The sequence below is a fragment of the Rhipicephalus sanguineus genome, chromosome 3, assembly GCF_013339695.2.
Source record: "Rhipicephalus sanguineus isolate Rsan-2018 chromosome 3, BIME_Rsan_1.4, whole genome shotgun sequence".
In the NCBI taxonomy this organism is placed as follows: Eukaryota; Metazoa; Arthropoda; class Arachnida; order Ixodida; family Ixodidae; genus Rhipicephalus; species Rhipicephalus sanguineus.
This window is the reverse complement of record NC_051178.1, coordinates 156,534,520-156,560,728: the sequence shown is the minus strand read 5'-3', so window position 1 is coordinate 156,560,728 and position 26,209 is coordinate 156,534,520. Positions and strand designations below refer to the sequence as shown.

The following is a 26,209-nucleotide window of genomic DNA, read 5'->3' as shown; positions in this document are numbered from 1 at the left end:
TCACGTGTTTCTGCGGCTAGGTCTGATCTGCGTCTCGCGCTTTGTGCCTCTCTCTCATTTGTTGCTTGTCGTGCGAGGCCTGATCTGGTGAAATGGCTCCAACGCCACCTGTTGCATCCGCACCGTCGGTACTAATGAAGAAATGCGGTAACTACAAGACACTGACGATGGCGAAGAAAGCCGCGATTATTCCCCAGGTCGAAGACGGCTGACCTCAATCCGATGTTGCTCAGAAGTTTTCACCAAGTTGGACTATGATGAGATCGTCTGTCAGGTCTTTGAACCAGCACAGGTGGACAGTGACTCCAATGAAGTGCCGCCCACACCACCGTTATCAAATGTGGATTTAGCGTGGGCTGTTACAGCGCTATCGACAACCTACAGTGATGGTCAAACACTGGCTGAAATACCGGCCGACTTGGTCGTCTGTGAGCGTGCTTATGTGCAGACATGCATTGACAAGTTTTTCCGGCCACTGGGCCAATAAAGATACTTTTTTTCTGGTGAATCCTTTTTTTTTCAGACTCTCGGTTATCCCGACCTTTCTGCAGTTCCCGCAGAGTCCGAATAAATGGTCGGCGACTGTATCGCTTTTTGGTGCAGTTACGAATGTATGAATTACTTGCTTTGATTATTCTGTAGCGTAGCAATTTTCCAGCAATTTCTGAAAACAATTATACGTCCTAAATCAAAATGCTGCTTCCTAAGGTTGCTAGAATTCAACTTTTTTTCCCCTCTCATGTGCAACAAAAGTTATTCAAATCGGTCAAGTGGTTGTGTCTTTCACACAAGGAGCAACTCGAGGAGCACAAGAGAGATAACCACAGAGATGAAGGTTGTCTGCAAACAACAGAAGCAGGCCCATCCTTACCCGACTGTCTTGTCTGGGTACTCTGGCCTTGGCTGGAGCCTCTGGGCGCCGAGCACTTTTCCGCAGCCAGAAAACAAATTCCTAAGGCCAGTCTGAAATAGATTATTTCCTGCATGTCTACACAAAATACACTTGCAAAGAGCTAAGAATACCTCTTTGCCCTTGTTTTGAAGGGCCATTTTCACAGGGTCCAATTACAAATTTCAGTTATACACTGGAAGTTGCAAGGTGCCACAGGTCTAGGGAGCATTTGACTGAGATAATTTTTCAAAGGACTTCATTAACCAACAAGTTAGATAACATTGAATAGTTCCGTTACCATGCCTCCAGGAGAAGTGTTCACTCCCAAAACTAACACCCTATTCGTTTGGCACAGCTAGCATCTGCAAGTGGCACAGCTGTGTCCTCCAGGGTGCCGGAAGTGAAAGAGCACATCATGATAACATGACGAGACCTCTCTCCTTGAATTTTTTTTTTCTCCTCTGGCCATTACGATTCACAACACATTTCCAGTGACAGCAGTGTGCACTCTGCATTGGATCAAGTATTAATGTTGCACGTTATGGTCACTGGCATTACAAGGAGTGCCTCTTTATGCACATTCTGCACAAAAGCACCTATGTGTAACATTCATGCACGCGACAATCCCTCTCGAAGTGTGGCTCCCTCGAAAGGAAGGGCGGACAGCTAAATTTGAGTACATGGGCGTTCTTGCCTTTTTTTACACTCATCAATATGCAGCTGCCGTGGCTAGGAATCAAGCCCAGATTCTCAACCCCAGCAGAGATCCTGAATGGCCAGATATTGATTAGCAATGCACTTCAGTCTCAAGGACCATTTGAATGCTCAAGTCCCACAGGCAATACATCCCTTTCTTCATCAGCGTCTTGCATGTCGCATAGGGATGTTTAATAAATAACGCTTTCTGAATTTCCCATACTTTTCCAGGTTTCCTCAAACCGCTTGTTATATATTAGTACCTTCCAAGCCATGAACTACGATAGCATAGGAAGCTTTTTTTTTTTAATTAGTTTTGCACAAGTTATACACTTTCTTATGGGCACATACACAATAATTTAATTTGTCTTGTAAGTTTTGCACGACATTTCTAAAATGTAGTACGAGCCTGCAACCACTAACTTTATCAAAAATTGAGAAGACTTGGCAAAACTGAAAAGTTTATGCCCAAAAAGTGGCGAACTCGTCCCTCCGTTCAAAAGCTATGCAAACATGGCCAGAACTTTCAGACCCTCCCCTATGCTTGTGGTGGAGATGCAAATCTGCAAAACCTTCAGAAGCCTTTCTGGCTGAAGAGAACTTTATACGGCATCTGTTTCACGAGGTCGCACATATTTCCTAATGCAGTTTTACACTTCTACTCAAATCTATGCTGTTCACATCGGCCTTATTATTGTTGCGAATATATTTATAACTTATTTACAGTATGGAATAGTCCAGCAGTCAAGATGGCAGTTGTTATTTTCAGAACACCGACACGTCGTCTGCCTCGTCTTCTCACACCTCACCATAGTCATAGCTGCAACCCTGCTACAATATTTTCAATATTTTCAAGACAATTACTGGTTTTTTCTTCTCTTTCAGGCAACTAGGCACCTGCTTTCACACGAGCAATTTGGTCCTTTTGGGTAGCAGGAGACCTCTACGGCTGCGTTACATGAAGGTTTTAGTCACTTTACAATCACCAGCACACACCATGCCCATTGCCTCGTCCACATCGTCAGCACAAGAACTGGTGCGCTAAGCAGAGAAAACCACTTTTTCTGCACAATTCCTCACCTCAGTTATCTCCACAGGTAGATTTTTGACACACAGTGTTCTTGATCTGACAACCTCGGCCTTTCTAGAAAAAAAGGGGGGAATTTTGTAATTGCAAGATTCACTTGCAATTGAAAATTTAAAATCCACGAAATGCAAATCATTGCAGCACAGTGCTCCGATGCATGATGAACTAATGGAACACATGTGACCTAATACTCATCCTAATACTTTTCCTATAGGCACCGGGCGGCCGTTGTAAGGCACCAGCAACGCCCCTCGTGAACAGCGCCACAAGGGGCAGCACTGGCATATGAAGCAGATGACGCGGAGTATGCTCTGTTACGTTGGGGACCGTATTCGAAGAGAAGCGGCAGCATTTCTTGTTGAACAATCCGAAGCTGTACGCTATTGCATTTGCTGTTTGGCGCCCAAGGCAAAGAGAAGCGGCCGCAACAGTGTTCTTTTGAAAAATGCACGTAGCGTTCGACTGTCAAACATGTGTTCAGAGGGCCCGTCGCCGGGCTTCTGAGAGATTCCCGCGATGTCGTTTGCGGTCATGGGCACATTTAATGGTCGCCAAGTCACCTAGAAATAACGACACGTTTCCCTTTCATGTCTTCCCACCGAGGAGCGCCGTCGGAAAATCAAACGAGTCGGGTTCTTTGTGGGGTGATGTGCTTTCAGGCATTTGTTTTGGTTCGGAGGCGGACCAGTAGGGGCACAATGCCTCCTCCCTTTCGGGACTGCAAATGAGACAGGCCCAATTGGCGACATGTTGTAAAATAAGCATCTTTGCATTTTAACTTCCGAACTCGCTGTTCCTCACTGCTGTCTGGAGGGCCCCTGACGGGAAGGAGAGTCCTGACAGTGCAAGTGCACCCATGGCGCTGCCATTTATTTTGCGCTGCGGTTTTAAAGGCTTGATTAGCTGACGTACGCATTTTCGTGCGTCTGCTCTAAATAAGGGTCGCCGATTGCACGAAGCAGATTATGCACACGACATCACGGAATACATAAAGGTGACAACGAGTGCAAATTACGTTGCAAGTGCGCCCTGCAGACGAAACTTAACACGATAAGCTACGATGCGGAGCTAGATATAAGTAGAACCTTTTCCATTTTTCCAATACTTTGTTATTCTGTCTACACAATAACATTATCTCCTAACATTTAAAAAAGGAGAGCGTACATCTCACATTCACTTTTCGTCTTTTTTTAACCCGATGCTTCGCCAATTGCACTCGTTCCTTAGTTGTAATTGCACACTCCTGTTACCGTTTGGTTTTCTTTTCGATGCTTCGCCATTCCTAATATTTTAACAGCTATGGTAATCTTCAGTTTGTGTATTTCACGTAGCCTGATGCAACGAAGGCCGTCATTGGCGGCCGGTACACAAGCAAGGCTGCGGTGTCGACGGCGATTGCACACGGGATCGGATGGAACTGGACGTACTCCCCAGCTTTATCCATGTTTGCATAGCTGTTTGTGCAGCCTACAGCACAACATGTCTGCTCGGACTTGGTTCCCCGAGGCATTTGTGTGCGAATATTCAAAAATTTCGAATAACGAATCAGATAGTGCATATTAGATATACCGAACAGTTTTAGAATATTTTTCGAATAATCAACAATGACGAAAAATGCCCGAAGGAACGAGACATTGAAACAGCGAGGGGTAACTTTTCTTGTTTTTATGACCGAATTACCCAGACGCATGCAGCCCGTGTACTTACAGAACTATCGACGCTATATTGATCACAGGATGAAGGCACTTTTGCTTAAAGTACCAGTGTCACCGATGTGACTGTCATCAATCCACTACATGACACAACATCAATGCACTAGCATGACATTCATGATAATGTTAACCCATGAAACTTGCTTAATATTTATGAATCAGATTTATTTAAAAGGTGATGAAAAATTACCACCACGAAAACTATAGTCACTGCTATATTTCAGCGAGCAGTTACCAAAATATTTCGAAGGCTCTATAGTTGCTTCTGTGTACGCGCTCACCGCAGTTTAAATAATTGCGGCATTTTTTCTCGGTTAAAAGTAATCGTAATGTTCCTTTGTTAAAGCTTGTGAATATTTGTTTCAAATGAAATGTTGTGGAATTCTTGGGCTGTTTTAAAAATTGTTACCTTACCAGCCTAGAACTGCTTTGAAAAAGGTTGCCTTACCATTCGAACAGTATTCGATTTGTATTTGTATCCGATTCGGGGTCATCACTATTCGATTCGTATTCGATTCGGTTCTAAAATTCGCTATTCGCACACCCCTACATTTCGGCAGCGCAGGACACAAGTGACGAGAGCACATTGAAGCTCAGTCAACATCCAGCCCCACGTCCCCACAACAAGCGCCTGCCCCTTTTTGGCACCCACATGCCATTAGTTCGCCGCTTCCACCGATAGAGGCGCCACCAGTCCGAACTCTCCCTGCGCCCGGTGCCTATACTACAGTGTTTTAAGATGGCGAGCGAGGCATGCATTTGCGGCAAAATCAAATCGTATGAAGCGTCTGAACATGCTGGTTTGCATACAAGAAATTCTAGTGCTCTTGCACTTGGAATAGGGCGGGCCTAGAGCTTTGCGCTTTGTTAAACAATATTTACGCCCTTAATGCTAAGACATTAGGAGTACTAAGCAAGAAACACTAAACCTATCAGAAAGGTTTAACAGGCCATTAAACACGACAAATTTAATTAGAGTTGGAATGAAACTTCGTTGTATAAGCCACACTACTTGAAAATGCATATGACAGATCAATTTTCATTACAACTGTTAAATAAGGAAGTTTACTTTGCTTTTGTTTCAGTAAGGCAATTTTATCTCGCACTTTTCATTTATGAAGTCCTTTTTTTGTTATTATGTGCACTTGAAACATGCTGTTCACAGAAGAGTTAGGGAATGACAGGGGACTAAAAGCTGGGCACTGCTCGCAAATGCTCACAACAAACTTGGGTCCTTCATCCATTCATTCACAACAAATATATCAAGATTTCTGCATCGCGTAACAGATAAATTTAGTGCGTTCATTATTCTAGTATGTGAAAAGGCATTTATGGAATACAGAGTTACCATACACTATACTTGTGGACAGCTTTTCTTGGCAATGAAGCTAAGGCTACAGAGCCAACTCGCGCGTGTGCTACCGCTAATGAAAGTAGTCCTACAATTGCATCCATGTTTTCTACGCAAGAAATGCAAAAGAACTCCTTCATTTTCTCCGGTAAGTTCCTTGCAACAGGACTTGGTCCACAGCTGTGAGAGAGTTCCATTGTTTTCTTTATACATTGCCATATCATGTTTTTGCGCGTGTGAGAAGTTCGCACCTTTTACATGTATTCCTCGAACGCTAAATGGCATCTGCATCTTTAGGTGAGCATCCGCCTCATTCTGGCTCTTCCGTCTACTCGCCTCAGAAACTTGCGACAATCTTTACTAACAAATGGCCGTCTAAGCAGCCAAAAGCAAATGCCATGCAACACTAATGTCGCGCAGCCATCATTTTCCACAGCGGGATGAAACGCGCGCCAGACCGGACTACTTTGGATAGGGGTACATGCGCAGAAGCTCCACCCCTGTAGCTTTCCCTTCATTGCCAAAAAAGGTTATCCGCAAGTATAGCAGCAACATCTCGTGGTGCTTCATCAAACTACGGCTATAAGCTATGCTTTTGACATGTGCTATTTCTCAAAACAGGATTTCAAAATTCCAAATGTTCCCAATTAACCATTACCAAAAGTTTGCACCAGCAGCAAGGCTGTGTTACTGCAATAATATTTCTGGAATATAAGAACCAAAAAATGCTCAATGCTGGCCATGACAAATCTTAATACTATGTCTTCTACATCCACAACAAGTAAATTTTTAATTTTTCTGAATGTGTACGCAACTAGGTTTCACATGCTGGGTATTATCTTCTGAATGTGCAGTTATACAGATGTTTCACATGCGGCAGTGACCTTACTGATGTATTTGCATAAGTGAAGCTTCTCACAAAAAATATACTACAGTTCGTGCTAATGCCTATGCCACTTCCTTATACACTAACACTTTTCGAAGTTTGCGTTCACAATGCCAGTGTACATCACACAACAAAGTACTTCATCCAAGCCGTTACAGTGTTGGGAGAAACTTGCTGGGACGCGAGTTAACATGAATGATTGTCAGCATCTGTGCAATCATCGCTAATATCAATCATATCTCAATATTAGACTCCCCAGCATATGACTCAGTGGGATAGGTAAATAGAGTGCAATTTTTTCTTATTCACTCCAAATACATACATTTTTCATGGGATATCCAAGTGTCTTAATTACAATTATTTATATTTCAATGGAACAGACAGCCTGCAAAAAACTACGGGAAAGCAGTGAGTATGCCAAACAACAAAGTCCTGAATAGTTCCTTTGCCATGTAGCACCACAAAACTGCAAGCAATGGCAAACAACACATACAATTTGATACACATTCAAAAATAGGCCAGTGCTTCACCACAGCCCTACATTGCCAGTGGCATGTCAAAAGCAACAAATACGTCAAATACGAAAACAAGAACTACTGATTGACACGAAGTTCTTGCCCCATTATTTCCACCAATCATTTTTGTTCAATAAGCCACTGGCAATGCAGGAATTGCGGTAAATGAGCTAGCTAGTGGCAGATGTGTTATTAAAAGCCAAACTGACATTTCGTGCAAGCTACCTGTCAACATGACCTAAGTGATGTGGTTAAAGAACCCCCGACACCAATATTGAAACCCCAAGATGTTCATGTTGTCTGATTGTCTTATAGACCAGAACACAGTGAATTCCATGCGTAGCGGCATATTTGCATCGCGCGTCGCGCCACCTATCGCAAACTCGACTAAGCAATGTCCCTGGACTGCCATGCCAGCAGACGCTACACAGAGTAAACGCGAAACTTCCGGAACTCAGTCCACCAGAGAGTGTGTGTCGCATTTTTTTTTCTAGCCTGGACATTTTTGCTGTTTTTATTGGAACGTCAAGAACACCTTGCTCATGCAAGTATGCAATGTGTACAGTACGTGCCGAGCAGGCTGCGGAAGCAACCTCGTCAAGTACGTACGCTGTTACGTTTGTAAAAAAAAAAAACTCGTCCTCGCTGCAGTACTCGTGAGTCGTAATTGCAGTGTAGATCGCGAAAGAGTGAAACGATGTTTTGTTGCCGCATATTTCATGTTGCGCAAAACATTTTGTGAAAACTCATCATTTCAACATGCATCGAGTTACAATTAGTGTACGCTTTGCGGGTAGTAATTTTTGTTCCACAAGCGCTCTTACAATAATGTGTCTTGCTCACAAATGCGTGCTATTAAAGAGTATCAGCTGCAGTATCGTTCACTGATCCCTTTTGAAAGCTCTGCGCACTTTCAATCCTGCAACAACGATGCTTTACAAGCCTAACTGTGCAAACCGTTGTTAAGCCAATATTGAAATGGGCGGAGTCAGTCTCAGAGAGTGTGAGCGCCTTAGAATATGTGAGCGGGCTGCTGCTCGCCATGTTTGCGAGCGCTTAAGTCGCAGCGAGGCGGATCCTGGCGCCGACACCACAGGGGGGAGGAGTCAGTCTCAGAGAGTGTGAGCGCCTTAGAATATGTGAGCGGGCTGCTGCTCGCTATGTTTGCGACCTCTTAAGTCGCAGCGAGACGGATCCTGGCACCGACACCACAGGGGGTCGTCGGGAGAGATGCATGGCTCGAAAGCTGCGGCGGGTCTCCCGGAATTATTGCTTGAAGAGTTTGTGCCGGGGAAGCTAACCGCCGCAGCGGATTCTCGAAACGGTCAGGCAGGCGCCGAGGTCCAAGCCATGTGGCCGCAGCGACAGAGGAGGAGAAGCTATCTCCGAAGCGGCATATCGGGTTACGTCCGTCGGCAGTAATGGCCAACGCGGGTGGTTCTGAGGAAAGAGTGTCGCGCGGATCCCTTTTCTCCTAGCTGAGAGCAAGGAGAGGGGAAACGTAGTGTTTGTATGTTTGTTTTTCAACGGAGGGAAATGCCCGTTGGAAGACGGGAGTCGAGGAGAGTTCGCTGGGCACGGCCTGTGCGGACGGTCGTGGTGAATAAACGCTGCCTTCAACCAGACTCTGGCTCTTCCTTCGCGTTGCCAGCGAGCACTTGGATCATCGAGGGGCTGTCGATACCAAACATCAAACTTAACTGGCGGAATTCCGCTCTGTTTCATTAAATGGGTGCTGTGTAAATATCCTAAAAATATCGCTATTTGAGCTAGCGCTACGCCGGCATCTGCGACGTAAAGGACATTGGCGCAAGTACTCTTTACTTTAGTACCAAAATATGTATTCTGTGCAGCGGAGAATGCCTTGTGTACAAATAAATTTGGGGACACCAAACACTGGAATGAAGGCACAAAGTTCTGGCCAGCTGTTCAGGAGCACCGTACCATTTACTACCATTTGGTAGTAAATGGTAAGCTGGCAATCTTCAAGGCGTAGCGAAAGCACTAAAGCTTAACAGTGCGTTGAAAGAGGCAAAGCATGCTGCTTCCTTGCGCTTGAAAGCACTACCGTGCGCTACATTTTCGTCAAAGGAAGCGCTGACATGTATTAAGTGCACCCCTACACAAAAGCTGCCTTCAACCCAGCTGTGTGTCACGCAAATTAGGTTCGTAAAATAGATGGGCATCACGGTCCTTTTTTTGTTTGAATACACGCAGTTAGTGTACTTACTCGCACATTTTCACTCGGCTCGTAGTTTTTCTGCTTGAATTACAATTATCCACTCACAGCGAAGCTGAAAACACAGCACCGGCTCGATTCCCGCGGAGCGTTGTGATCGTTGCAGACAGCGCGAATATCCTCCTGCGGCGCTGCTTGTTTTGGCATCCAAAGACAACACAGTAGTGCCCAGACGAGCTCTTATACGTGGAAGCGGCGTGAGCGGGTACTTTTTCGCACTTTAAAGCCTCAGAGCTGCAGCTTGCCCTGTTTACTTGGCGCAACCCAGCACGCCGTGGCAGTCCAGGGTCTGGGTGCGAGAGTATCCGCTCGGCTCGCCAGCAGCCTGGGCGCGAGACAGGCGTGCTCTGGTGTATATATGTGGATACTTCTGGCCAATTATTAGTGGCGAACATTACCTTAAAGCTATGTTAAATTGGTTTTAAAGTAAGTGCGAGTGCTCATCTGAGTTGGCAGTACCTTGTTCCTCACCCCTCTCGCTCTGTTGTCGGGCTGCTCTCAGGGTGGTTTTGGCTGCTTATGCCAGGAATGCTTTTCTTTTTCCTGAAGGGACACACTCTTAAGAGGCTGAACTCGTACCAAAGCACCCACATCGGTTCGTTCTTCACCGTGCACGGGGCCCCGATTTGAAAACTGTGCTGTCAATGTGACCAAAACTTGAGCACACGTGGCCTTAGGTGCTCCTCCGCTTGGAGTGCCAGTTTCTTACAACTTTAGGCAGACGTTTCAAGGTGACGCTAAAATTGGTCACAATTAGTGATGTTAGCATTAATTATATGATAAATTAGAGCATTTACGATTGTGGGGGTGCTATCACGCCCCTGCAAAGTCGTTTGCGCTTCATGGCGCACGCGCGTCTTGCGAATTAGCCGCAGTTAGGTTTAACAGCCGCCAAACGAGAGGCGGCGCTGCACTATCGACGAGGGTAGACCGGTGCACAGAAAACAGCAGAAAGTTTCTTTGGGGTTAGGTAGCGTGCAAGGATGGACGTCTCCCGCGGTGGGTCTGTGGGGGACGATACCGCGGCTTGCCTCCTGCGGGCCCCTCGTGGTGAGTCTAACGTCGGCGACGCTGCATTCGCAGTAAACATTTTGTGTGTTATGTTATCTGTGTATTGTATTGGCATTGTATAAGGTTACTTAGCACGTTAGTAGCTATGTATTAGATTCCACTGGCGAGCTTGCCATGATGTAAAAGCAGGTTAATAAATCCAGACGTGTTGTTGCATGACAGAGTGACTGTGACTGTTCTGAGAGCAGCGCTCTTTTCAGACCTCACACGACTCAATTTCGGCATTACCAGACAAGGCTACAAATTGCAGCAAAACAGTCATCAAAAAAATTCACTGTCAGGGGTCCTTTAAAGGGACCAACAACGGCTCAGAACACGAATTAAGATAACCCCATTAATTGAATGATTCTCTATTGTGTTGTCTAAAACAGGGTTCGTTTTTCTCACTAAATGTGGATTTATGTTTTTATTTCTCCACTCAAAATTACATCTGGCGCCTCTGGCAGCAAGAAAGTGAACATGCACATGTACCTATCACATGACCTTTTACTGGTGTATGCTATTGTCACTATATTAGCGTTGAAATACAGTACACTTTTTACTATAATCTTTTCTAACGTAAAATGTGCAGATATGGATTCATATACACTGAGCAAAACAGTGGTGCCGCCTTCGCTTGACGTATGACCCAATGCTCATGAGCAGCAGCATGAACGTTGTTAGCCAAGGGCCTAGCGGCACCTGCCAACATGTTGGAAAAGTACGAAGAATGCCTCGCGGCCTCCGAGATTACCTCTGGCGATGCGTTCCAGAACTAATTGCAGAGACCACGAGCGCCTAGCTCGTGAGACGGTAAAGAGACCTCGCGTGACGACGAGTGTTAAGAAAACTTATTCTGCCCACTTTTTATATTCCAAAGCAGTCGTAAATGTCAATATGAAGGTGGTTAACGACAGTTTCACCCACTCCTGTGAAAGCAAAACCTTGAGCATAATGCGAGGAGGACTATCGGCATCGCTATCGCTTCACAGCATTGCTGGAGGAGAGAGAGAGAGAAAAGTTAAGTAAAATGCAGGGAGGTTAACCAGAAGTTTTTCAGTTCGCTACCCTGCACTGGGGAAGGGGTACAGCACTGGGAAAGGGGTACCCTGCACTGGGGAAGGGAAGTGTACGTACAGTTCAGGGGCTTTTCAGATCAAGAAATACTGCTAATAAAAATAAACACGCGCTTTTGGGTTTAACCGCTGCAGCTACAAACACTATGAAGCTTTCTATTGTGCCGTAAAAAATATGGTAAAAAAAAGTCGGTTGTCGGTCCCTTTAAGGTTGTCATGGCCAAGGTTTCACTTCATTCGTAATAATGCACTCCATTCCTCTAAGAAATTTTTCAGAGATAGTCAACTCCATGCTTCTTTGCATAGCTTCACTCATGCGAATTGCAAAATAGGCCTCTAAATGATCAAGGGATTAGTGGCAAGATGTGGCTAGACAGAAATGAGTTCTTCCAAGTAAACAACTCAAGTTGCTGCACTGTGATTGAACTACAGACCACAAAACTAGCAACATCATTACTCAGAAAACGCTGGCAAACACTCAAGTGGTAGGTTGACACCCGGGCCTTGGTTGTAACTGTTGAACGACACGGAGAAATACTCCTCACTCAGTGGGTCCCAATCGTCCAAAGTACTTAAATCACCGGACATTACGCACCTGAAACAAAACGTACGCTCGTTGTAACCAAAGTTCTCATATCTAAAGCCCAAAATATGGCAACAGACTGAAAATGTGTACAAAGTTACTGGTTGGCAGCAACGCTAACTACTCGTTAAAATCAACCTTCGTGGGGGGACGCGTTTACGAACCTTTCAATTCAATTGTTCAAACAGCTGCAATATCGAGCGTGAAGAGAAATTTCGGAAACGTGATTAACGTTATTTCCGGAAAATCGCAGGCCACACCAAACACGCGTCTCAAACGAGCAGTAAATTTACAGCAGCGAGAAAATAGACGCGGTTACTCGGCGTCAGGGCGACGCTATCACTGCATATGTCCTGTTCGATTAATGCACGATGAAAGCCGCGTTTTGCATCTATAACACCATCACAAGGCATCCAAAAGCTCCGATGCGTGCGTATGCACTGCACTGATGACAACCATAACTTTTACAACGCTGTCACGATGCGTGCGCTTCGGCAAACGACGCTACGGAACGCTTTATCAGGGGGAATGTTGAACGCTACCATGCCAGATAACCAACCTAGATTCGATACTCGTTCACACGGGCTATTCAGACTAACATTCACGATTGCTAATAGTGTGCTACAATGTTACCGCGCGCCCAACGCTGTTTCTTCACGAATAGTTATGATGGACTCTCAACTTACAATTAACATGCAGTTGTTTCTGCAGGGCCTGAGACGGTTCACTGCGCATACGATTTCGCCGGCAAGCCTATGTTCTCATACGAGCTCTTGAAATTTCCGCCTGCAAGGAGAACGCTAAAATTCGCGATGCGCACGCGGGTAGGTGATTGTCGTGCTGTCACACAAAGCACGTGCTTTTGTAGTACAAAAAAAAAAAACGCACCAGGAATGTCGCATTTGCAAGTTCTCGCAAACTACATGACATGCAGAAAAGAAACAGCAACGGCGTTTACTACAAAGTACGTACCACAAAGAGTTCCCGCAAAAGCGTAAGTACGCTCGTAGAAACGCATGGAGTCTACATCAAAACAAGCGTGACGTTCGGCAGCATGCAAAAGCCTGGAGGTTTGGAACCGACAGGCGAATGCAGCGGAGAAAGAGCGCGTAGGTATATATAGGCCGGAAGCGAAGCATAGAGATGAAAGCAAGCGGAGGAGTGGTAAGCAGCGCCGTGACGCCCATAGATAGGCGTAGTTTTTTGCTTTCCTTAAAGTCCCTAGATTTTTTTTTTTCCTTTGTAGGGACTTTAGGTAGCCTTCCTGTTTTAGGAATTCTAGGTGCGAAGCATCTGCGCTCGGGCTGTCGGCGTCTTCTTAGCTGTCGTCTAACCCGTCACGGTAAAGCACGGAGGAAGGAACTTTCTTCCTCCGTGCTAGATCCGTGCGGTAAAGCAAATAAGACGGCGCGTTCGCTCAGGAAAAGCTCGCTAGAACGTGCGCTCGCCCGCGAGGCTTCTCCAAGTGACCGTTAATGTGTAACGCATAAACTATTCATTTTTAAAACCCTTTCCTGAAGTGAATTCTTTAAAAAAGGCGCCATCCGATTCATGGCCTTCAAGGAACAAGGATTCAAGGAACAACAACAAATAAGACGGCGCGTTGGCTCAGGAAATATCTCTGTTTCTGCGATGGACGACGTTGAACTGCAAGCTCGCAAGGAGCGAGAACGCGCGCTCGCCCGCGAGAGACAACGCCGACGCAGGGCCGATGAAGCTGTACGTGCCCAACAAGCAGCGGCCGATCGGAAGCGCCAAGCCGACCCGGAACGGAAGGCCCGGCAAGCAGCGGCAGCTCGGCAGCGCAGACAAGCCGACCCGCAGCTGAAGGCCCAGCAAGCTCAGTACAAACGCCGGAAACGACAAGCTAATCCGAATCTTCGACAGAGCGAAGCGGCAGCTGAACGCCAACTAAGAGAAGACAATCCGGAACTTCGAGCAGCAGAGGCAGGCGCTCGCCGCGAAGAACGTCGTCTGCCCGAGGTGGGAGGAGCCGACACACGCCTCAAACGTGACTTCCTAGAACAGAGCTTCGGCCATAGCTGCAAAGTGTGCGACCGTCTGTGCTTTGACAATGCGTTGACGAAAATCGGCAACATACGAAGTGCACGGTCGAGAGACAACGCCATCGCACTGCTGCAACAAGAATTCCCAGCAACATCGCGAACAGATTACAGTGATTTTGTGGTTTGCTCAACATGCAAAGATTCGTTGATAGCTGGGAGGGTCGCTGCAATCAGAGCAACGCACGGCTACCTCTACGTACCCAAACCAAGCGATCTAGCCGCACTGAACCCTGTAGAAGAACGATTGATCACTCCACGACTCCCGTTTATGAGCATTAGACACTTAACGCATGGCAGTGGCCAGTACGAGATCAGCGGCCAAGTCATGAATGTCCCGATAGATGTACAGAAAACGCTGCATAGCCTTTCCCGAAGCATAGCAGACGACGTAGCCATCGATGTGCATATAAGGCGGAAAGCCCGGCAACACCTCGCCGACGTTGAACTGCAAGCTCGAAAGGAGCGAGAATGGGCGTTAGCCCGTGAGAGACAACGGCGACGCAGGGCCGATGAAGCTGTACGTGCCCAACAAGCAGCGGCCGATCGGCAGCGCCAAGCCGACCCGGAACGGAAGGCCCGGCAAGCAGCGGCCGCTCGGCGGCGTAAGCAAGCTGACCCCAGCCTCGTCGAAGCCCAAACGGTGGCCGCACGCCAGCGCAGACAAGCTGATCCAAAACTGAAGGCTCGTCAAGCAGTGGCCGCTCGGCAGCGCAGGCAAGACGACCCCAGCATCGTCAAAGCCCAAACGGCAGCCGCACGTCAGCGCAGACAAGCCAACCCTCAGCTGAAGGCCCAACAAGCTCAGTACAAACGTAGGAAACGACAAGCTAATCCGGATCTTCGACAGAACGAAGCAGCAGCTAAACGCCAACGCAGACATGAGAACCCTGACCTTCGAGCAGCAGAGGCAGACTCTCGCCGCGGGGAACGTCGTCTTGCCAAGTTGGGAGGAGCCGACGCACGCTTCAAACGTGACTTCCTAGAACAGAGCTTCGGCCATAGCTGCGAAGTGTGCATTCATCTTGTGCATTCCGCATGAAAGCTTGAAAATAATACAATCTTACAAATTTTCCATGAATACTAGCTTGTGCTTGGTACCTGCACAAACTGGATTGATGCAAAAGGGGCTACCAGGTCGATGTTGACATGTGAGGTGGAAAATTTGTTCCAGCGTATGTGATTTGTAGCAAAACTTCATCTGGTGGCTCCTAGATGGTGTTCACCAAATATAAAGGTCAATATGCTAGCCAATTATTTGCATTAATTCTTACCAGCAAATCACTGTCAGTGAATGTGATGTTTGTGTGAATGATGCATCGCTTAATTTGATTGTATCACAAGCACTAAATCTAGGTAGATCCACAACTTTGTTTTGCGCCAAATCAAGGTAGATGGTACACAGAATGACGAGATGCATTTCCCGTGTTCTGTCTACTTTGATTTGGCACAAAACGAAGTTATGCATCACCGACACCACCTAGCCCAGAGCCACACTCTACTAAACTAAATCTCGATTCACATGAATATCTGACCATATCAAATCCCCATTTCTCAACACAATAATAAATTTTACCTGTTTTTGGCATCCCTTTGGTCTTGTGACAAATATTAAAGGGACCCTGCAACACTTTTCCAAGTAACCATCGAATGGCTTTATTACAGGAGTTTATTGCTTCATAAACCGACAGCCGCAAAAATTTTTAGAATCCGTCAAGTACGAGTGGAGTTAGATTTGTCGCACGCTGTAGTTGCTTTCTCTCTTCTCTCATCCCGACGAGCGTGCTGGAAGCTAAGCAGGGAGGGATGGCAGGAAGAAAAAAGTTACATCATGCGTGTGTCACGACCTTCAGCACTTTAAGGGGCAAAGCTCCTTAGGGTCGAGGCTTGTCCGTTGTCCATTGTAGCCACGCTAGTACTGGAAGCGCTCGCGCTCATGCCAAAGAGAAGTCTTCTTCCTCTTGTTCGCGCGTTGATGATGATCATAGCCACATATAAATATTGAAAAAGAGAAAGCAAGCGAGAAATAGAGAGAAAGAAATAAAAAATAGGAACACAAATAGAAATAAAGATAATTAAAGTGCAAGAAACAAAAAGGAAAAAAGAGAGGAGGAAAGAAAGAGAAACAAAGAAGGCTGCTCAGCTCCGCACTTCCTTTAGGCTCGATCAGAGGGACTTGCATTGAACTCGTCTTCTCAAATTTCAGGTTGGATCCCATACGAGAACCTTTGGCTTTACATTTCACCGATCATAAGGCGGTCATAATGAAAGGAAAACGCCGCCCACATCTCAACACCATATACTGTACACACGTGTTGTCGAGTCTTTGCATGATCGAGTGGGCAATGTACAGGGGGATTCACGGTTAATGATCCCCCGGAGCTTCGTCCACTCGTCATCATTCACTTCGTGGCTATGCTGTGATTTTTTTTTTTCTTCTGTGTGCGCGGGCACATGGCGGCCTCTCGCAGCGGCCACCGTAACTATGCAGCTCACGATGCTAAAAAATCAGCCAATGACCGTGAATTTGGTTATATGAATGACATCATTTGTCGAGTGAAGAGGGAACGATTTCTAGCCGACTTTGAGAATTAATTGTAAATTCCAGGCCGTGTGCTGCTCTATAAAGTTTCGCTCGCATGTTCTCAGGAGCCTAGACTACCGATCGGCAGCGTTTTCGGACCATGTTAAAAAAGTGTTGCAGGGCCCCTTTAACAATGATATTTCTTAAATACAAACCCAACTAGGGTGAAATCTCTGTCCTGAAATGCCACATTTTCTGGAAATACAAATTTTTTCACAAGGGTGGAGATGAAGCTAGTTGTACGGAAACTGTTGATTTGCATGTTAGATTAAAGCACAAAATCAAAATGTAATGGCTGTAGTATTACTAGCTTTTACAAGAGAAAGTGAAGATCACACAGCTAGCATAATTCTTGTCGAGCTTATTAGTTCTAATGAATATATACTGAAAATGCAAATCCTTTTGTCATATCCAAGAGTATTTGTTATGACCGCGTGTTCATTAGATGCCAACTAATTTATTAAGAGCGTTTTATACTTCTACAAATTCCCACTACTACTGCAAATCTTGCAATGTTTAAATTATGAAATACATCATAAATTTATCTGATGAAAACTGAGAGCCTCTGAGGAGTGCAACAGAAAGCTCTCAAAATATATGAAAATACAGTTGAATCTAAGTAAATTATACTATGTACATTAAAAGGAATAGGTCCTTTATTTGGCTTGTCTTGTATTTGGGTAATGGAAAAAAAATGTCAGTTAAACAGAACCAAACTTCAAACAAATTCTCTGTAAATGGAACCGCAGATGAGTGCTATGAAGGATTTCTTTCTCAGAAGATTGACAATCTGGAATATTAGTCATGCGACACTTTTTTTCTATCCAGAAAGCCATTTTTATTAAAACGTTACAAGGACTCTACCTGCATGACTACGTGTTATTCGGCCACCAGTTCGATCAGTAATAACTATATTTCTTTAATAAGTCACTTGCACATCTTAGAAACCGAAGGCAACAGAACCTAGTCCACCCAACAGCTACCCACTGCATCCCATACACCGGGACAAACTAGCTGATACATTCACTTCATTATTCTTAACATATCTAACAATGTCAAGAGGCTGTAGACAAATAGTACTAGACACCTTTCTCTGTAAATAAAACTCCTGTTAATTGAACACATTTTTCCGATATACTGAGGTTTCATTTATTGAAAACATACTGTATCAACAACGGTATGTTAGTTGCTGGCAGAAGTATGGACTTTTCTGTGACAATCAACCCCGAACACAGCAAAGGCCCACACTTGGATTCAAGAAGCACCACAAGAAAGCAGCATACCACCTAAAACGTAATTTATTATCTGTACACCTATACATCTTTAAAATGCTGCTCGCCTCTATGACTGTTTTCTTTGAATGCCAGCAATACCAGGTTCCTTGGTGAGAGGCAGGGTTCAAACAGGGGCAAAAGGCAGCTCGGTATGCCTGCAGAGCAACCAAGTGGCACTAATGTGGAGGATGCACAGTAACCAACTATTAACACTCACTATCAGGTGCAGCAGTGTCCACCGCTTCTGACACACAATGTGTGCATCACAAATGGTGGAATGTAGACAATATATTGTAACGAGCAGCACAACACACAAATACAGAGCCATCATCAGCCCATTTCCAAGGGTGCTGTGGGATGAAGGCCATTTATTAAAGCTAGCATCTATCGCAGGTGAAGACATCCTCCCAAAATTAACTCGTGAAATATGTTAGCCTCACGCACAGTCTTGTCCTTCAGTGAATAAGGTAGGGTCTGCGTGAATTTGAAGCACCGATTCCGTAAGTTTGAGAAAAGCTGGCACTTGAGCTTGTCCCAAAATTTTTTTTACAAGCAGACATGCTTGAGCTAGCGGGACCTCCAGTCGCGTTCAGCTTCTGCCACTTTTGGACCACAATAAGGTTCTCACTCACTCACTCACTCCGACAATGACAAGTTGCAAATACTACAAGTGCAGAGCGTGCATGGAATTTGTGCAAACGGCTTAATTTATAACAAATAGTACTCTATTTTCATACAGTTTCTGGGATTCATTGTTTTGAACACTAGTGCATATAATAACATCGGTTACCCATGCATTTGAGCAACATATGAAATCATAGCAACATTAAGAATAAGACTCACAGCGATCCCAGAGGTACAGCATGCGGTCGACGAGAAGCAGAGATTCAATGACAGGGGCCAGAAGGAGACGCAAGGAGTAGAAGACGACAACACGCTGCCACTCGTTCATTGCAAGCTCCAGCTCGGGCAAATCCAGATCTTCATCAGGCAGAGGCAACGGAAACTTCTCCAGAGCTTTTCTCGCATACCTATAGAAGCATGGCCACACGAACGGAGAATCTGCTTAGATTAAACCTGGATATCTTGAATGGTTCCCAAGCTTCAACTTCCTTAACAGTGAGCATGAACGCATGGGAGCACTTTATAGTCGTGCCATGTGGGTGCCTGTGATCATGGTGTAACTCGGTTGAGATTAGCCATGACAGAAACAGCACAATGCAACCGAGGTATTACTAATGAAGTCCAACTCGGCAGTGCATATGATACATTGTACAATTTAAAATGGCACACAGCAGTACATTTCTGAAGTCCAATGGCTACAAATTTTAGACTGTGCACAAATCCTAGTTTGAGATAAAATAGATATAGAGCTGCCTACACGCAAATTTCTACTTTTAAGATAAAAGTCGATGTGTCAAGAAGTTACAAAAATAGATATTTTTGATACTGATCTCAATTAACAATGCCACCATTTACATGCTGGAATTGATGCATGATCATGAGCACACGGCTGCTCAGTGCAGTCAAGACTGGTTGACTAATACATAATTCCTCATTTATAACCAATTCAACCAAGAAGAAATCAGCATCTACAATGTGGGTGGTATGAACTTTTACACACAGTTGGTGACATCAAACAGCAGTCAAGCAACATCAGTTCGATAACATTAAGCAGGTATCAGTTTAGTTCTAGCCATATATGGGCAACGAAGGTGAATGATAAAAGAAACAGTTGTAATATAGAAAGCATTAACCCTTTGCGGTCCGTTGTCGGGCAGCGCCCGACAACGCAACACGGCCGTAGCGGTCCGCTGTCGGGCCCCGCCCGACAAGGGTGTTCGTGGTTTAAATTTTGCTGTTTTCTCACCGCGAGTCGCGCGCATTTTTTGTATACATGAAGGGCCATCTCTTGAGGAATAAGTGAGCTTTGTTTGTTGAGGTTTTACTTTTTTGACACTAGGGTGCAGCACTATGATCAGCACGGGGCCTAGAGCGTACCCACTCGCGCGCGCGGTTCGCTGAGAAGCATGGCCACGTTTTCACCGCGTGCGTTTTACGGCGGTGCTTTTAGCGAAAGCGAGGATGACTTTAGTGAGGAAGAGAATTACGTGCCTCCACCAGACAGTGATGACAGTGATTCGACAGAAGTGAGTGACGAAGACGACGACGGCGGCGGTGGAAACCTGCAGTAATAACCCTGGCCTGCACACAGGGGAATGCTTTGAGCGGTATCATACGTTGCCCAAATATCACTAAAAGAGTTGCCTGCAGAATGCAGGAGCAAAAATAAATATCCTGTGCGTTTCTTTTCCACAGCTTGTGTTTTTATTCGCGGCGCCAGAAACTGGCGAAATAGTTTCGGACCGCTAGAGCCGGAAAGTGGGTAAAGGTTTTGGACCGCAAAGGGTTAAAAAAGAGAGAGATGCAATTCTAAAGTGACAGTTCTGAAATAAACGTAAGTGTTAAAGAATACACTGAGAGTGTAATTCCATAGCCACCGACAGTCAAGAACAACTGCACAACATGCCGCAGGAACCATACTGCAATGGGTGTGCGCACATGCTTTGTGCAAGTGCTCAAGACACAGATACGCCTAAAATTCAGTCACAGAATGCAAGTCTGTGTAGATTGAAAACACATATATGTTATACCTGTCACTACTTATGAACATCATGCAATGCATGTGGACACGTCTCATTTAAGCCCTTACATTGTCCCCTTAGAAATTTTCAGCGCAGCAGCACAGGGCATTTACAGCTGTACAGTACTCACGGATTGAAATATTCCGTGTCATATAGGCGTAATTTCAACTAGAATGCGTAGGTCAGAGCCAACACTATCTTTAGACAGGGCCGTAACTAAGGGGGGGGGCTTAGGGGGTTCTGACACCCCCCGAAATTTTTGCATGCTTTAACCTTTCGAATGACACTAAAATACTTGCACACCTTCACAGCAACCACTAGTTGCCAAAGTTAGCCGTTCTACACACAAACACCCCTCGAAAAAAATTCTGGGTACGGCCCTGTCTTTAGAGACCAGATTCATCTCAACATGACATCTCAACATCTCGAGCAATAGACCCTTTTCATAATCCGCAAGTGCGCTTCTCTGCGCTGCATATTTGAACAACTAATGGCGGCACCTCTCTTGCTTAGAGTGGAGACGAGGTCCTAGTTGCACGTGCTGAGGCTTGTCTATTATGCGTATTTATGTCAAGAGAGCCGAGTCTACATTTTCCACGTCATATCGTAAGCAAAATGCGCTAGAACACGCTGTTTGCAGTAAGTGACTAGCCGCCATTACTTGGGCAAACTGCATGGCAGGAAAGCTAGCTTTACAATTATGAAAAGGGTCTATTGCGCATACAAGTCGTTATACTAAAAAGTTTTATATCACGTTTTAATTTGTGAGTACTGTACTTATAAGGGACAAGTGGTATGTAGCATTGCTTCAAATGTTCACACTGTCTGCTTCAACGGGCGACGATTTCAGGTTTTTCATAACCTTGAGAAAGCTAACGTCAGAGCAGAGAGTTCATGCAACCAAGTGATTACAGAGAAAATACCCACTGTGAAAATGTCAAATTAGCAGCGTGCTTGACTGATCCTAAGCCGCAGTGCCTCTGGTCTTCGTACCGGTCCACAATCAGTCTCTCCAGCAGGGCTCGATAGCAGTGGATTTTCAGTGCCAATGGTGACTCTGTTCACATAAAATGAGCAGCAATACGACAGGCCACTGGTTAAACACCAAGCTTACACTGAGTAACAATGCCATGCAGTATTTCTAAGGAGCGGTAGTGAAAGTAACCCCTTGTGCCCCCAATACCCAAGCGTTGCATACCACAAATGAAACAAATGACATTTAGAGAAAGTCTGTAAACACTGCAACTAAATATGAGGTGTCAGCAATAGATAAAGTGCACAAGATTTGTACCTTTTGTGCTTTAAGTAAGATTAAGCTAATGCAGCAGACGTTTTCATTTCAGCACTGCACTTTTTACACTGCATGGCAAGTTATATACATAACCCTTTGTTTCCAACCAATCTAGAGTGAGCAGTTTGTATACATTATGACAATAAAATTGGTTAGACTGTGCCAAGCAGCTGTATGGCATTTATTCAAGTGTCATTTATGAATTTGTAGCTTTTATATGCACACAGTTAATTAGGTTAAGCGAAAATGCCGTATTTTATTTATAGTCTGAATTATACATTATTTCTGATGTTTCCTTCTTCCCCCTTTTCGCATGAAAGACCAGGAAGGCTCTGCTGAACACTATCCAAAATCATATTTCATACTTTCATATTTACTTTCTTAAATTATTTTCTTCTTAAATTTGGTATAAGCTTTCTACTGACGGTACTTACTGCTTACTATTCATATTTATACAAAATATAAATAGTAAGCAGTAGGGATGGGTGAATATTCGGGCGTTTCGAATATTCGAACAAATATTACAGTATTCGAATTCGCTTCGATACGAATTTATATTATTCGAAATTTCGAAGTATTCGAAATGAATATATGTATACATTGGACCGCACATAACCCCCTGTAAAGGTTGTTTCACTGCAGCGTCTGGTTGCTGTGCCGTGAAACAACCCATTCAGGGGAAATCTGCACTGCCGCGAAGCAACACTTCAAGGTTAAATGTACATACTTTTTAAAGTTTAAAAGCGTGTTATATAGGCTTATATGCGCTAAGTATAGTAATTTTTAAATTGTAACGTCCACTTATAACTTGCACCCTACTGCTATTCAAACCTTGATACTATTCAAGGCTGCTTCATTTCAAACCAAAAAAGTGTCATTCCCTCATACCTAGTTCCAATCCTTAAAAATGTGTGCAAGGGTCATGACAGAAATGCTCATTTTTCTTAATAATATGCAGTAAATACTATTCGAACTATTCTATTCGAAATTATTCGACCAAATCACTATTCGCTTCGAACCTCAAATTCACTATTCGCCCATCCCTAGTAAGCAGTAACGGTACAGTCAACAGAAAGCTTATATCAAATTTAAGAAAGAAAAAAATCACACCAAGGACTAACGGATTAACATGCCAAGTAGGAACTAATCACTCTTTCTTCACCAAAAAACTACTCACACAAATGTTGCTTTAGTACAAGTGTCCATGTTGTACAAACCTGCCTAGGTGGGTCGTTTCAGCTTTCTACGCATTGATAAAAATAATTACAATAAGAAACAGAAACCGTGCAAGAGAAAGCCTTACCTTTCAATTTCCTGGTATACACTTCAAAAGCATGACAAGCAACCTCTCGTGCTTGGTAGCTGAGTGCAGCAACTTTTCCCAGGGCACAGACATGGCTGCTCATAGGGTATGCCATTTTCCTTTCCATTCCTTCACATCTGGCAAATTGAATGTCATAGGATGAAGCCAACTTAATTTCAAAATGCATCATTTGAAAGTACAGTGGTATCTCAATGATAATAATTCCAAATCTGTATATGTAAGCCATACAGATTCTGCCACTGTAGAATACTGTACATGATAGTGCCTTACATGTAGTCGTTATTTTGTAATGTTAAAATGTGTTTTTAGCTTGTTAAAACTAGATAAAGGTATCGGCAGCATCGCGTTACACAGGGCTCGGTGGCACACAACAGCACTAGGGGCATCTTCTCATGGCATTGGCATGTCATGGGCTGGACGGCCCGTGACTCTGCCGTTGGAGAATGTGGCCGAGAAGATGAGTGGGAGAAATTCTTTCTTCGTGAGTGGGACAATTTCTTTATCCGCGGGAATGCTTAAATCACTTGGGTGGGTCCTCTCCTGCCTTCTTAAACTGTATCCGACTGTAGGTCCTTGCTTTGTTTATTCGTCCTTCAGTTACAGCTATGACGCGATGTAAACGTTTATCACCTGTTATGGTTGAAAAAATCCACAGATGTCACAATGAGCACACCACTAAGGCAAATCATCCATCGGAAAATGCGTCAACGAGTTTGGATGGAAAGGCCGCAACGCGCTGTTTCTACTACCGATGACTGCAAACTTTTGCATTAAATTGCAAAAGTTGCTCCTGCTGCTTCTAATAATTGATCAGAGGTAGCAGAAGTGCTCACTGGTTGAGTGATATGAAAAAAGGTACATGTTTATTCATCAGCTGCTTTTATTCAAAAGTTGTAAATCGAATAACTTTTGTTTGCCTGCATGAATTCTTTATAACTGTTTTTGCATTCATCTCGAAGTGATACAAGGGATCCATTGTAAAGGAGAACTTGGCAGGCAAGATACAGGGGCAGAACCCCTAGAATGGTCAATTCAATGCCAATAGTAACAAACACAAGCTATGTATTCTATATAGCCCTGTCACAAGCTACAATAGACTATCGTTAAACGGAACCTGAAGGGACCGGGAAACTATGTTGCGTCAGGAGTTCCGTTTACCGAGGGATGAACAAGAGAGCAGAATTAAATTACGAAAGCGACCATGTTAGGGGCAGTTGTTCCATTTCAGCAGAAACTCCATTTAAGAAATTTCTGCTTGCTGAGAGTTTACTGCATAAGCAGTTTGTTTCAAGACTGTTTCGAAGTGTTTACTCATGACAAAATGTTCTGAAAGGTAACGAAACTTCAGATCACATACCTGTCTTCGTTGAGCTTCATGTAACAGCAGCCAACGGAAACAAGGCCCTGAGCAGCCGGTGAGTCGGCAAAAAGCTGAATCATCGACGGGCCGAGATTTCCACACGTATGAAGACCAACGAGCACAAACTGATATTGGTAAAAGAATAGAAAAGGAGAGACAGGAAGAAACTGCTTAAAAAGGTTGTGCAGGTAACTAGAGCATGAGTTTGTTTGTACATCAAGAATCCAATAACACAAGAAGGCAGCAATTATGTGCTTACATTTTCCACACCAGACTTCACTCTTCCCCATGCTTTTTCTGCAACCTGAAAAAAAAATAACCAAGTTGTCATACTGTGAAATTATATAACTACAAGGGTAACACAACACGTTTGTTTGGTATCTAATGTGAAAAATGATACGCACGCATTTTAAACTGTAACGTTATTCGTTTTGAAAAACCATGCATAACCTGAAGATAGTAACTCCGACAGCAAAAGTTTTTTTGGCAGCGCAAAATACAAGAAAAAGCTACATATCGTGGAACCAGAGCAGATTATCCACGGATTAGCCGTCCACGTCCACAACAAATCTGGAGTCGATCCACCATTTGAATGCACCAGTATTGATTCAATAATTCCCCACTTACCTAAACTTCAGTAACAGATCTAAACTCCAGGTTGGGTGGAGAAGCCGCAAACATTTTTGTAAATTTTGTGCTTAAAAACTTCTGCTGTTTATGTTGCTATACCTCCATGCAACAGTACTATATTGTCACAGGGTGGTGACGTGGACGAAGGCAGCAGTCGGCTTGTTCAGGACTAAACGTTTTATTTAGGCGAACCTGTGCCCAGAAAAATGAAAAATCACAGCATATCCACGGAGTGAATGATGATGAGTGGGCAAAGCTGCGGAGGTTCATCGGTAAACCATGAATCTTCCGTGAATTCTGCCCAGTACATCATCACCAACGTGAGATCGGGCGCGTTTATACTAAAGGTTCGATGAGTTATGACGACTTGCAGCTCACTTTAATTTTACATGTACGCTGTGAATTTTCATTGTTTAGAATACCATTGCTTTAGAAAACATCTGGCGTCTTTTCGTTTTGCTTTAGAAACATCTGGCGTTCTTTCGTTTTGCTTTTAGAAAACATCTGGCGTCTTTCGTTGGTTTATTTCATCAATCAACGGTGTTTTGAAGAACATTTTTATTGTTTAATCACGCACAGGAGAAATTTCACCAGGCACTACCTTGGAGGTAAACAATGGCTGCTAATGGGAATGAGACACAGAAGAAGTCGGCTTTTAGCTAACACTTACACTTCTACTTCTACTAACGTTTCCTACTGGAACGTGCCATGGCTGCTAATGGGGAATGAGAGACAGAAGAATTCGGCTTTTTAGTTAACGCGCACGCTGCGAATTTTTTATTGTTCAACAACGCACAGGAAAAATCTCCCAACGGCACCACCTTGGAGGTCAAGATCTGGTACTAGCGTTACGACTGGTTACGCACTACTACGAGGGACGAACGGGTGCTGCCTTAAGGAGCTTCGCCCCTAAAAGGCAAGGTACAAGCAAGTTACGCTGTACACTGATAG

At 44.4% G+C, this 26,209-nt stretch overlaps 1 protein-coding gene and 1 long non-coding RNA gene across 2 annotated transcripts; both read right to left on the bottom strand.

Annotated features, from left to right (window-relative positions):
- Positions 1-868: 868 nt before the first annotated feature.
- LOC119387546 (uncharacterized) lies at positions 869-13,178 on the bottom strand. Its single transcript, XR_005182525.2, has 4 exons — positions 13,060-13,178; positions 11,962-12,099; positions 2,669-2,732; positions 869-963 (listed from the first exon to the last, which is right to left on the bottom strand). It is a non-coding gene; the product is annotated as an uncharacterized LOC119387546 (long non-coding RNA).
- Positions 13,179-18,014: 4,836 nt separating this feature from the next.
- On the bottom strand, positions 18,015-25,363 carry LOC119386007 (methyltransferase-like protein 25B). Its single transcript, XM_037653361.2, has 7 exons — positions 25,358-25,363; positions 24,888-24,932; positions 24,626-24,753; positions 23,248-23,384; positions 21,581-21,710; positions 18,852-19,039; positions 18,015-18,163 (listed from the first exon to the last, which is right to left on the bottom strand). Exons 1-7 carry the CDS (start codon positions 25,361-25,363, stop codon positions 18,048-18,050), a joined length of 750 nt encoding a protein of 249 aa, XP_037509289.1. The 3' UTR covers positions 18,015-18,047.
- Positions 25,364-26,209: the final 846 nt, after the last annotated feature.

Coding starts and splice junctions, on each gene's coding strand:
- LOC119386007 (XM_037653361.2), bottom strand. Junction 21,711..23,247: donor GTATACCAGGAAATTGAAAG/GTAAGGCTTTCT, acceptor TTATGTGAACAG/AGTCACCATTGGCACTGAAA. Junction 19,040..21,580: donor GCTAATTTGACATTTTCACA/GTGGGTATTTTC, acceptor ATGCTTCTATAG/GTATGCGAGAAAAGCTCTGG.